The sequence below is a fragment of the Carassius auratus genome, chromosome 7, assembly GCF_003368295.1.
Source record: "Carassius auratus strain Wakin chromosome 7, ASM336829v1, whole genome shotgun sequence".
Classification (NCBI taxonomy): Eukaryota; Metazoa; Chordata; class Actinopteri; order Cypriniformes; family Cyprinidae; genus Carassius; species Carassius auratus.
Window position 1 is genome coordinate 10,488,423 of NC_039249.1, and position 13,477 is coordinate 10,501,899.

The 13,477-nt window shown below is 42.9% G+C and overlaps 1 protein-coding gene across 1 annotated transcript; it reads right to left on the reverse strand.

The window, feature by feature from the left end:
• Positions 1-995: 995 nt before the first annotated feature.
• Positions 996-12,545, reverse strand: LOC113105885 (homeobox protein SIX6-like). The gene is made up of 3 exons (XM_026267256.1): positions 11,942-12,545; positions 9,723-9,886; positions 996-1,812 (listed from the first exon to the last, which is right to left on the reverse strand). Exons 1-3 carry the CDS (start codon positions 12,347-12,349, stop codon positions 1,608-1,610), a joined length of 777 nt encoding a protein of 258 aa, XP_026123041.1. The 5' UTR covers positions 12,350-12,545; the 3' UTR covers positions 996-1,607.
• Between the last annotated feature and the right edge of the window lie 932 nt (positions 12,546-13,477).

Genomic DNA, 13,477 nt, shown 5'->3' on the forward strand with positions numbered 1-13,477 from the left:
GAATGTTACTGCAGTGTATTTCGTTCTATGTACGTTTCTTCAACATTCATTTCAACACAAATAGTGTTGATGTTCAGTCCTGTGCATCAGTATCCAGTATTTAAATCAGTGATATTCTATAGCAGCAGATTTAGTTCTTACATAGATCTTTAGATCCATTATAATAATGACTCTTACCTCTTCTTTTATGTTGCAGAGTTGAACTCTTATGTGATTTAATGGAAAAATATTGCAGAAATCTTGCAAATCTTGAAAACTGAGTCATCGTCATACAATAAAATGCTACATTTTATAAGATAATACATGTTATTTAAAATTACCGTATAATTGAGAAAACTTTTAGTCTATTTAACAAAGCAACTTTTACAGTAAAACTTTAAAATAAATAATGTAAACACAAAAGAAAAACTCGTAAATTTGTAATTCAATGTTTTTTTTAATGTATAGTAAAAAAATAATAATAATAATTGTTGAACTTATCATACAGTAAATGTACTTATTTACAAATTATGATGCATTTTATTTTAGAAGACAGATATTTAAATTCCTGTAAAATATTACCTTATAATTGAGAAAATTTATATGTTAAAGCAATATACATATTTATACAGAAAACTGCTTTGTATGAAAAGATTTGGCTTATTATTTACAGGTGAAAATATATTATATTAAGCAATGCAATACATGTAGTTTCAGAATAAAATATAGCTCTATTTTATACAAGTATGGATCAGAAGAGCCGAATTTCTTCTTTTGTGTTTTACAGAAAGTCATAAAGGCTTTTAATGACATGACAGTATTTTAATTTATTCCTTCAAATGGTGATTTAGGTTTTGTAAAGCTGTATTATTTGAACAGTTAATTGTACACTTGTTATAAGTTGTGAGCAGCCTTTGTTTTACCTGCGGTTCAATTCACACGTCGAGTCTCTTCAAAAATAATTTCATTTATTTCAAAACTGCAAGCAACAGACAAATGAAGACAAGACCGTGGCGTTCTTCACGTGACTTCGGTGAGTATGGGTGTGGAAATGAGTTTGATGAGTGTAGGCACATAGAAAGCTGAGTGTTCACTGAAATGAAACGTAGAGTATGTTGATGTGTGATTTGTGAGATGTTGACACAGAAACCTGTTCGGCTGCTGTTTTTACAACACCTTTCGGTGGCTCAGAAATTCACAGCAAGGTCAGCAGCATAACATGTGAGTTAAACTATGTAATATTACACTTCAGTGGTCCTAAATCCTCATTTAACACAAGCAACTGACACAAACTACACTATACTCTTATAAAAGATCGAAGCAGATCAAACCGTTTCATGTTTGTAGTGCTATGAAAGGTGATCTACAATATATATCCTTCTGTGCGATATGTCTCGTATTCATGTGCCACCTGAGTATAAGAACGATTGAAAAAAGCCAATGAACCTGAAGAGATTGATTTGGCACGTGCCTTTTAAGAGGACCAGTCTTAAACGTGTAGCTCCTCTTTGGTCAAGGACGGACCAAACATAAAAAGGGAGTTTTAGTTTAGTCTTTTCTTGTAAGTGCATGTCTAAGCAGCTCTCCAGACGCTTCAAACGCTCGTGTGTTTCCGGTGCAGGCGTTCTTCACGACTCAAAGTCGCTGTCGCTGCTGATGGATATGTCTGGGGTGGAGGCCCCGGTCCCCCGCGGCCCCGTGCCCGAGCTGCAGTCGCTGTTCTCCCCCGGGCTCCCGGGACGATGCGGTGAGGAGCCCTGCAGGTGTGTGTTGTGCTCCGAGGAACATTCAGGAGAACTTCCCGAGGGATGACGGGAGGAATCTTGCTGCAGCCTGGGGGAAAAAGAGTTACTCGTGAGATGCAAATCAACATAGATGCATTCTCTTAAAGCGGGAAAACAAGGAATGTTCACTGAAGGGCTCTTTGGGAAACCAAAAATGGTTGTTTCTATGGCATCACTGTGAAAAACGTTCTTTTGGAACCTTTATATTTAAAGGGATAGTTCACCCAAAAATAAAAATTCTGTCATGAATTTACACACCCTCATGTCATTTCAAAAACCAGTACGACCTTCGGAAAACACAAATTAAGATGTTTCTGATGAAATCCGAGAGCTCTCTGACCCTTACACGAACAAGGCTCAGAAACAGCAAGGAGATCTGTAAAATAATCCATGTGACACTCCGCGTCACTCTATAGTCAGGGGTGCACATCATTTGTTCAGCCTGGTTCTCATAAGAGAACGTGGAGATTTGGTTTGGTCCTCACCCTGCATATAGCTTGACCCATTAAATATAACTATAAATTAAATACATTTAGCAGATGCTTTTATAAAATGCGGCTTACAGTGCATTCAGGCTATCAATTTTTACCTATCACGTGATCCTGGGGAATTGAACCCCCAACCATGCGCTTGATAGTGCAATGCTCTACCAATTGAGGAACACTATAAAAACTATAAAAAAATTATTAATAATAGGTATAATATTATTGCACTTTATTTAGTTTTTTTTATAAAATAAAAGTAAATAAACTAAATAATAGTGTGTGCTAATATTATTAAAAATAAAAGGCAGTCCTAGAATTAAATACAAATACATTTATTTTATAGTAAACTTAAAAATAAAATGCTAATATTTACTACTACTTTCTTTCTTTGCCTTTTTAAGAAGAATCGCTTTATGTAATCCCCAATTTTTAAGTCGCTTTGGATAAAAGAGTCTAAAAATAAATAAATAAATAAAAGCATTTTCATCACATTCAAACTTAAAAATTAGGCTTTTATTTTGGCGGGTTTCCGGGAAGTAAGTATACGCGCTTCCGGTTTTAGCGCTGCTGCTGATTAAAGAGCGTCAGTGGATGCATGTCACAGTTCCCTATCATAGGTCACTTCGATGCTGCGGTGACGTCACCACGTATGGGAACACCTCCGGTGTGACGAATGTCTGAAGCCCAATACCATCCCGCCAATCCTATTGGCCAAATGGCGCATAGCACCACCCTACGCATGCGCACGCATGATATACCTGGGTGCAGCGCGCCATTTCGCTCAGATTTCATTCCTTCAGGAATAGCGAATCATCTGTGCCCTATCATCTCGCGTTCTCCAGCGATTTTCTTCGAGCAGTGTTAACTCCTCTTTCGCGGACGCGATGAGTCAACGAAAGGTAAGAGCCGTATATGGGTTTATCACAGGGAGGCACTCATGAGAGATTCGTTTGCAGCCTCTCTCATGTTCTCTCTGTGATAGCCTACGGCTATGGTAAAATAAGAAAAGTATCCGCGCTCTGGAGTCTATTTCTTCAGTCGCCTCGCGTCTAACCCCCACCGTTCGCTTCTGCGGTCGCCGAGGCCCCGCACGAGGTGTTGGTTAGGGGCGATATGTGCGGCTTGACTATGAGTACAGTGATGCACTGGAGTTTTCCACTTGCTCGCTCTCCCCTACTCGAGCGCGTTAATCAGAGCAGTTTTGCTTTTATACTATGTTGTCTAACCGCAGCTTCTACTCAGAGTAGGCTCTGACCGGCATAAGCGGTTCTCTCCCTCCGAGCGGACAGGAGAAACGCGCTTCCCCTTCCTCAGTGTGCTATTATGTGGCTATCCGCGCGGTGGATAAATTACCCTTCTCACGGACCTCCACCAAGAGGTTTCGAGGTCCTGGAAGCAGCCTTATCAGCGCATATCACGAACGGCGCGGGTTTTTGCCACGATTAAGTGACATGGCGGACTGCTATTATATAGCGATGCCGTTTGACTACCTCTCTAGCCGAACGGATCGCGCCAAACTCCGCCGCGACCTAGTCTCGTCTAGACGTATCGAGTCGTGTCTATTTCGGCAAATTTTATTCTCTTATTACGGTTCTTTACGAGAAGCCTCTCGTTCTTTCCCCACACTCTAACATTGACCGTCTCGCAGCACAAGCACTTCGAGCGTCACTGAACTGAGCTGTTATTTGAGCGCCCCTCAGACACTGCACAATTCAGTCTTCAGAGTTTGAGGAACGGCACAAAAGACTGGCGAATTTGGCCAGTTTATGACGGCTCACACAGCTGCCGCGTTCTCGCTAGCGGCGTGGCCCTATGTTTATCTTGTTGGATTAAATCCTGCCGTGGACACGCTTCAGGATTATACACAACGAAACACAGCGAGTTTGACGCATGCATTTCCTTCTATGTTTGCCGGGGTCTGTGCCCTCCACTGAAGAGTGCTGTTGGACTGCTAATGCACATCCAACCCTCTCACTGCAGTCCCCACGCTCTAACATTGACTGTCTCGCAGCACAAGCACTTCGAGCGTCACTGAACTGAGCTGTTATTTGAGCGCCCCCTCAGACACTCTGCACTATTCAGCCTTCAGAGTCTGAGGGACGCCACAAGAGGCTGGCAAATATGGCCAGTTTATGACGGTTCTCGCTAGCGGCGTGGCCCTAATGTTTTCTTGTTGGATTAAATCCTGCCGTGAACACGCTTCAGGATTATACACAACGAAACGCAGCGAGTTTGACGCATGCGCTTTACTTCATGTTTGCCAGGGTCTGTGCCCTCCACTAGAGAGTGCTGTTGGACTGCTAATGCACATCCAACCCTTTCACTGCAGTCCCCACGCTCTAACATTGACTGTCTCGCAGCAAAGGCACCTCGAGCATCATTGGATTGAGCTATCATTTGAGCGCCCCCTCAGACACTCTGCACAATCCAGCCTTCAGAGTCTGAGGGACGCCACGAGAGACTGGCGAATATGGCCAGTTATGACGGCTCACACAGCTGCCGCGTTCTCGCTAGCGGCGTGGCCTAATGTTATCTTGTTGGATTAAATCCTGCCGTGAACACGCTTCAGGATTATACACAACGAAACGCGGCGAGTTTGACGCTTGCACTTTCCTTCTATGTTTGCCAGGGTCTGTGCCCTCCACTAGAGAGTGCTGTTGGACTGCTAATGCACATCCAACCCTTTCACTGCAGTCCCCACGCTCTAACATTGACTGTCTCGCAGCAAAGCCACCTCGAGCATCATTGGATTGAGCTATCATTTGAGCGCCCCCTCAGACACTCTGCACAATCCAGCCTTCAGAGTTTGAGGGACGGCACAAAAGGCTGGCAGAGATGGCCAGTTTATGACTGCTCATACAGCCGCCACATTCTCGCAATGGCGACGTGGCCCGATTTTTATCTTGGTGAATTAAATCCTGCCGTGGATACGCTTCAGGATTATACACAACGAAACGCAGCAAGTTTACGCATGCGCTTTACTTCATGTTCGCCAGGGACTGTGCCCTCCACTATAGAGTGCTGTTGGACCGCTAATGCGCATCCAACACTCTCACTGCAGTCCCTACGCTCTAACATTGACTGTCTCGCAGCAAACAGCGCTTCGAGCAGCATTGGATCGGGCTGTGACGCCAGGCGTAAATAATAAAAAATAATCCCTCAGACACTGCGCAATCCAGCTTTCAGATCTTGAGGGGCGATTCAAGGGTCTTACACAGACGACCCGTTTATGACGGCTCGCACAGCCGCCGTTTTAGTTAGCGGCAGAGCCTGATGTTCAATTCGTTGGTCTAATTCCTGCCGTGGACACGTTCAGGATTATACACAACGGGACGCAATAGCTCTTATGCATACACTTCCCCTGTGCACGAATGCCGCAGGCTTTTCCGTGCACGGACATTATGTGTATGACAGCGTTGCAGAAAGCGGAAATTTGAGACTGCTAGTATCGTTTTGGGTCGCGTGGAACGCTTGCCCGGCATTTCTCAATGGGTGTTACGCACAATTGTCACGGATACACCAATTCGTTTTTAGAGGCCCGCCTCTTTCCGCTGAATTCTTTCCACGGTGGTAGACTGATGGTAATAGCAGTGTTGTGACAGGAGATGTCAACTCTGCTGAGCAAAGGGGCTATAGAAGTCGTAGACCCCGTACTTCTCAATGCATGGATGTAGCTCTGGCCCCGTTGCGGCTCCAGGGCGTCCGTCTGTTAACCACTTGGACGATTGGCAGCGGCATTCCCCGTAATTTGTCTGGGGTTACTTCACATGCGCCCTTTTCAGTGGAAAAGTGGGCGGAAAGACGAAATATTTCACCCCGTTGTCTTCCGCATCCGACGATTTCGGTGACACGGAGTTGTGTGATGTCATTAAAGCTATGGATGCCAACCGAGTTCTCCTACCGGGGTTCGGCTGGGGATTTGAGCTTTCCCAGAGACCGTCACGACGGATGCGTCTTTGACCGGTTGGGGAGCTGTTTGTCAAGGGCTACCAGCCCATGGAGTGTGGACAGCTGCACAACGCAGTTGGTATATAAACCGGTTGGAATTACTGGCAGTTTTCTGGCTCTCCAGTAATTCGCGAATCTGCTGATCGGCCGTCTTGTGCTGCTCAGATCAGACAACACAGCGTTTGTCTCATACCTGAATCATTAGGAAGGATTACGCTCTCGCCCCCTGTGCAGGCTGGCGAGACATGTTCTTCTCTGGTCTCAGAGAAATTTCTGTCGATCCGAGTTGTTCATGTCCCCGGACGTTTGAACTTCGGAGCAGATATGCTATCCAGACAGGCTCTGGAACAGGGAGAATGGAGATTACACCTCCAGACGGTGAATCTTTTATGGCGGATATTCGGCAAGCGAAAGTGGATTTATTCGCGTCAAACATGACTACGCATTGCCCGCTATGGTTCTCCCTATGCCCCCCATCGCCCCTGGGCGTGGATGCATTAGCTCACAGCTGGCCCAGGACCAGTCTGTATGCTTTTCCTCCGATTCGTTTGATCCCAGCGGTATTATGCAGAATACGGCGGGACAGAGTGGAACAGCTGCTGCTGGTGGCTCCGCGATGGCACACGCAGCCGTGGTTTGCGGATCTGATCAGTCTGCTAGCGGGCTCTCCTTGGAGATTCCCCTCAGACAGGATTTATTATCACAAGCACAGGGGCTGATTTGGCACCCGAGGCCGGATCTGTGGAAACTGTGGGCGTGGCCACTGAGCGGAGTGCATTAGTATGTCCCGGTCTTTCTGTTGAAACCACTGAGACTATATTGAATTCTAGAGCAGCTTCTACGAGACGCTTATATGCTTTCAAGTGGAGACTGATTACAGCCTGGTGTGGCAATCGTAATGTGGATCCAGTTTACTGCCCAGTGGCTTCAGTGCTGGAGTTCCTCCAGGATTGTTTTTCGGATGGCGTAACACCAGCCACTTTTAAGGTTTACGTGGCAGCCATTTCAGCTTACCACGAATACATAGGCGGTGCCTCTATGAGGCGTCATCCACTAGTTTCTCGTTTCGTACAGCGTGCGCGACGGCTGAGGCCTTTCCGCCCTGTGCGAGTTCCTTCATGGGGTTTATCCATTGTGTTGCTAGGTTTATCAGAGCATCCGTTTGAGCCCTTGGAGACCGTATCGGATAAATTTTTGTCACTGAAGACACTTCTTCTCATGGCTTTATCCTCCCTCAAGAGAGTTGGGGATTTACAGGCTCTTTCTGTTTCACCCTCATGCATGGAATTTGCACCGGGCCCTGTGAAGGTGCTGCTGCGGCCCAGGCCTAACTATGTTCCTAAGGTCGCATCTAACCTCTTTCGCTTTCAGCAAGTGGTCCTGGAAGCTTTTTCACCTGCTGAGGCTGGATCAGAAGATCTAAGTCTTTGCCCTGTGAGAGCTTTAAAGACTTATGTGGATCGTACAGCCCCTTGGCGTGAATCTGACCAGCTGTTTGTCTGTCTTGGACATAAAAGTAAGGGCCATGCGGTTACAAAGCAGCGCATGTCCCATTGGCTGGTGGAGGCAATTTCTTTGGCCTATGAGGCGCGCGGACTCGCTTCGCCCTTAGGAATTAAGGCTCATTCCACTTGAGCTGTGGCTTCTTCTCAAGCTTTTCTCAGTGGATCTTCTATGAATGATATCTGTGCTGCGGCAGGATGGTCCTCACCGAGCACTTTTATCAAGTCCTACAGTCTGGATGTGAGGATGGCTCCTGGCTCCCGGGTTTTTTTCCGCTTGAGCAGATGCTTCCTCGGATCTCAGTTATCAGGTACGTCAGGCGTTTTGGTATATCGTTCCCATACGTGGTGACGTCACCGCAGCATCGAAGTGACCTATGATAGGGAACATCTCGGTTACGTATGTAACCTTGGTTCCCTGAATAGGGAACGAGATGCTGCGGTTCTGGCCGTTCCGTACCTTGATAACTTCTTCATCTTCAGTCATGAAATCTGAGCGAAATGGCGCGCTGCACCCAGGTATATCATGCGTGCGCATGCGTAGGGTGGTGCTATGCGCCATTTGGCCAATAGGATTGGCGGGATGGTATTGGGCTTCAGACATTCGTCACACCGGAGGTGTTCCCATACGTGGTGACGTCACCGCAGCATCTCGTTCCCTATTCAGGGAACCAAGGTTACATACGTAACCGAGATGTTTTGCACTGTGTTTTGAAAACACAGCCTAGATTTATGCTTTCAGGTTGAAAATAAAACTTGTATAGTACAGTTTTGTGATCTAAAATGGTAATTGTGTATTAACAGCTGTCAACCATGTCGGTACGCAAATGCGCTGTCAGAACATATTTATATAGGCTAATGCATTTTTTATTTTGCTCGTGCATGCGGACCATTATGTGCACCCCTGCCATTTTGGAGGGTATCACATGCGTAGACAACATATGTACTTGGATACACTGTTTACGCTGTTTACACTTTATCTTAAAGTAAACTAACATATCTGTGTACATACTGTATGTTGCGTTGTTTACGCATGTGAAACGGAGGAGACGAATTGTTGAATAAAGTAGTTATTTTTGTTTTCTTTGCATACAAAAAGTAATCTCATAGCTGATGTCACATGGATTATTTTACAGATCTCCTTGCTATTTTTCTGAGCCATAAAAAAATGTAAAAAATTCCACTAAAAATACCCTTTTGTGGAATTGAATAGTTCTATGGCTCTTCATGGAGCCATTGAAGTAAAAAAAAAAAAAAAACTTTATTTTTAAGAGGACCATAAGGGAAGTCCATATAATCGTGTGCATAGAAACATGCTATTTAATATTTGTGTCAGAAACGCTCCAAAATGTAACTATATAGTCGCATGCATACTTTTACAGTGCTTTTGACTTAATTAATGGACCTGAAACAAACATGAATTAACAAAGAACAGTTTAACACTTGTATTAATTAACATTAATAAAGATTAAAAATACTGCAACAAATGTATTGCTCACTGTTAGTTAATATTAGTAAATGCATTAATTAACATTATTTAATACCATGTAATGTCTTATATGTAGTATATTTAATACATTATTATAGTATTCATTAAAACATTGAATAAGCTTTAATTTATGTATGCATAAATCTTTTATATTTTCTGATGTTTTAGCATTTCATAATGTGCTTTTTTAATTTTTATAGGATTTTATATATATTTCTAATATAGCCTTAATTTCATTTGTCATTATAATGTAATTTTTGTACATCAACTAATTTCAATTAGTGGTTGAGGCAACATTTTACATTTATGTGTTTTTATTTCTACTTGCTATTCATATTTTGTTTTACTTGAACCATCATTTGAATAATGAAAATGATTTTAATGGTTTTGGCTAACATTAACAACACCAAATGAGCAGTGAAATACAAATTGGCAAATTCAAGTTTCAAGACAAATCTCAAGTTATCATGTTGTCTTGTGTTTTGTTTCTCAGCCATTTATTTTTACAGTGTAGCTGTAATGTTCGTCTGTGTACCTGTTTTTAGCAGACGCCGCTCTGTCCCGCTGTCTCCTGTTTTTGAACCAGTTGCCCACCTGAGTGGGTGTGAGTCCCGTGGCCTGAGCCAGATGACGCTTTCTGGAGGGGTTTGGATAGGGGTCCTGCAGGTACCACTCCCTCAGGAGACTACGGGTTCGCTCCTAAAAAACACAAGAACAAGACACAGCTGTCACGAAGTCCAAAGACTGACAGTGACTTCAAAGTTACAGCATCGTTCAAAAATTCTGAGTTTTTTAATATTTCTGCTGTTTTCTGTCTTTTCTGCTCATCTTTCCTCCAGTCTTCAGTGTCACATGATCCTTCAGAGATCAGTCTGATTATACTGATTTACTGCTCAAGAAAGCCTGGAATGACCTGTAATAACATGTTTGTGACCCTGGACAACAAAACCAGTCATAAGGGGTAAACACTGAGAAAATCATCTTTAAAGTTGTCCAAATGAAGTTCTTAGCCATGCATATTACTTATCAAAAATGAAGTTTTGATATTACGGTAGGAAATTTACAAAATATCTTCATGGAGCATGATCTTTACTTAATATCCTAATGATTTTTGGCATAAAAGAAAAATGGTTAATTTTGACCCATACAATGTATTGTTGGCTATTGCTACAAGTATACTCGAGCGACTTAAGACTGGTTTCATGCTCCAGGGTCACATTTGGTGAAGCTAAGTGTCTTTTAAAAAGCTTGAGATGGATAACAGCATTATATCTAATTGAAGCACATTTCAAATAATCGGTCTGCAGGTTAGGATGTATTTATAGATCGCTATAACCTGAAGAAACACTGGGTGCTAAAGAGGATCAGTCTCATTACACTGACAAAAAAAAAAAAAAAAAAGAATGCAAGTAGCATTACATTAACCAGTGTTATTCATCTAAAAAACAACTATCCTTCATATGCAATGTTTATAGTGTTGCTTTATTGTAATTAGCTTCACAGTATACACTCATAATCATGCAACAGTTGATATTTCATCATGATGTCCTTGGAAATCCAAGCTAAGAAGGGCAGAAGTTGTTATCGTGCTTAAAGCACTGTTCTGGGATCAGGCCTTCTGAAGTCAATCCCAGTTTGTGTGTTAAGAGGCTAGCGATCATACACCGTCTGCTGCAGTGATTACGCTTCACTTCCAGCATTTCCTGCACCTTTGTGAAGTGAACCACTTTATAATCCACTTTCCGTTTCAGTTCACATTCGGCCGGTCTGCAAAAACAATCACGGACTCAGGGAATCGTTATGAGGGCTTTGCAAAGCAGTTTAGCTGTGAGTTAATCTGGAGCAGGGTGAAAAGGTAGAAAGTCATCATGGGGAACGAGAGCTTAAATGCCACAGGTGGTCCTCGGCTCAAGAGGCTTAAGAAGTCTCTCATGCTGTCAGAGATGCTGGGTTTGCATTGTAGTGTGGAGAATGAAGAGCAATTAAGCCTTCATTTGTTTGCACTGCCACTGTTTAAATACACTTTAAAAGTGAAAATGTAGAGCTATTTCTACTCAGCCAGGCCTTCGAAATGTCTTTGTCACATTCGGTTAGAACTGAGCCAGAAAAAGTATCACTTGTGTTTTTAGATCAGATGCAAAGCCTGATTCATGCACACTTTGATTTGAAGCATTGCACTTTCAGCGTGCCTTTGTCACTTAGAGTTTGTTAGACTTTAAGTTAAACTGTAAAAAGTGGTTTCTAGGTTAAATAATTAAATCAGCGTAGAATTTTTATTTCTTGTGATGTCAAAAACCTTTCAGAAAGTCGATACTTGAAATTAGCTTTGTAGACCACTATAATTTGTGCATTTGAATTTCTTTAGAAAACTAAAAATGTAATTGAAATGCATGAGTTACGAGCCAAAACAAAGGCGAAGGAAAAGCTTGCACGTGTTGTTGTTCTTCAAAGAAGATGAAACATGAGGGAGTTTGGATTTATGGTCACTGCACATCCCTCATCTTTCCATCTGTGCTGCTTCCAAGCTTTTATGACTAATATTCATTTAAAAATGTGCCAAGTACTTTAAATGAGTGTGTGTATCCAAAATATCCTTCCTTCAGTCTTTATAACTTTACACTAAAATACTTAAAACATTAAATAAAAAACACTAACCCAACACGTGTGTCCTCCAGCGCTGGGTTGCCAAATAACCCAAGTTTGGTTGTTTTTAACCCAGCGTTTTTTAGCGTGCATGTTCCCCGTGTGTCTCACCTTAAAGCAGTGCGTCTTCTGCTCTCCGTCCCAGATGGTCCGAGGAAGGGGGAACTTCTTCCGGATGCGGTACTTCTCCACGGGCCCCAGGGGTCTCCCCCGAAGCCGCTCCGCCTCGCGGTAATGTGCGTCCAGCCACAGGTCCTGCAGCTTGGCGTGGGACTCCCGCGTGAAGCGGTGGCTCTGCAGGATCTGATACAGAGCCTCGAAGTTCCCGCCGTGGAAGGCGACGAGAGCGCGCGCGCGCATCACTGACTCGTGCCGGTTGAGCAGCTCTCCGGCGGAACCGGGCACCGCGGCGGGCAGCGACCAGAGGAAGCGCCCCAAGCGCTCCATATCTCCCGTCTCCTCCAGATTCTCGCAGACTCGAGCCACCTGCTCAGGTGTGAACAGCGGCAGAGGAAACATGGCTGGGGTTTAGAGCTGCGTTTGGCGCGTCGGTTTATATCACCATTGCGCGCGCAAGTTCCGCTTCACGATCACTCCGGGATGCACCTGTTATATAACACACCTCTAAAGCGACCGACTTCCCGGTAGGATCTGGGGGGAATCGCGGAACGGCGGTGTCTTCCAGTTCTAGTAAAGGAGGAGCGGCGGAATCAAGCCTATTTATAGAGAGATTGATTGAGCATCTTTGCGCTTGTTTTGGGGAGGATTATGCGCCTCGGTCATTAGCCGCTCGGCGGGGGGCTGTTCGCGGAGGAACTGACGGGATGATCGGGTTGTTTGACTAACTGTGGAGCACATTAACTGTCACAGACTTATTTCATTCTGCTGCATGAATGGAAACCCGATGCAGCCAGTGAAAAGTGTTCTGCTGGAGACAGCACGTGATGATAAGATGCAACCTTTCCATCCCACATACTGTATGGTTCTTTACCGTGGAAAAAGGTTCTTAAAAAGTTCCTAATATAAGAAAAGTGGAACCGTCTGCTTAGATATATTATGAAACCTTGTATTTTTGTTCTTATTTTAGATATCATATGATGCAGAAATATATTAATTTCAATTTTAGTGCATGCACTATCCACGTCTGAAAAAGTAAACAATTAATATCTTATGTTAAAATATTTGCTTGTATAAGAATATGATGGCGTTGCAAGTGATTTTTTGTAATTGTCAATTTGTGCACATGATGCATTTTCTGTTGCACTTATAATAAACTTTTTTTTAATGAAATCTGTCAAACAAGTTGCAGATCATTTGTGGTTGAGTAAAGATGGCATGTTAGAGGTAAAATACAAAATTTTGTTTAAAAAGAAAATTATTATTAATAATAATAAATACATTTAAATTAAAAATAATATTTAACAGAAATGTTAGTCATTAAAATATATTTATAATTGTTCTTTATAAATATTATAAATATTCTGTCTATCTTTGTAACCCTTAATACTTGCATCCATGTTGGTGAAAATTAATCTTAATTAAAAAAAATCTAAATAGTTATAAAAATATTATTCTGTGCCAAAACTAGAATTGAGAAAAAAAATTATTTGCTTAAATTTTGCTCAAACTCTGAACAGTCGAGCCAGT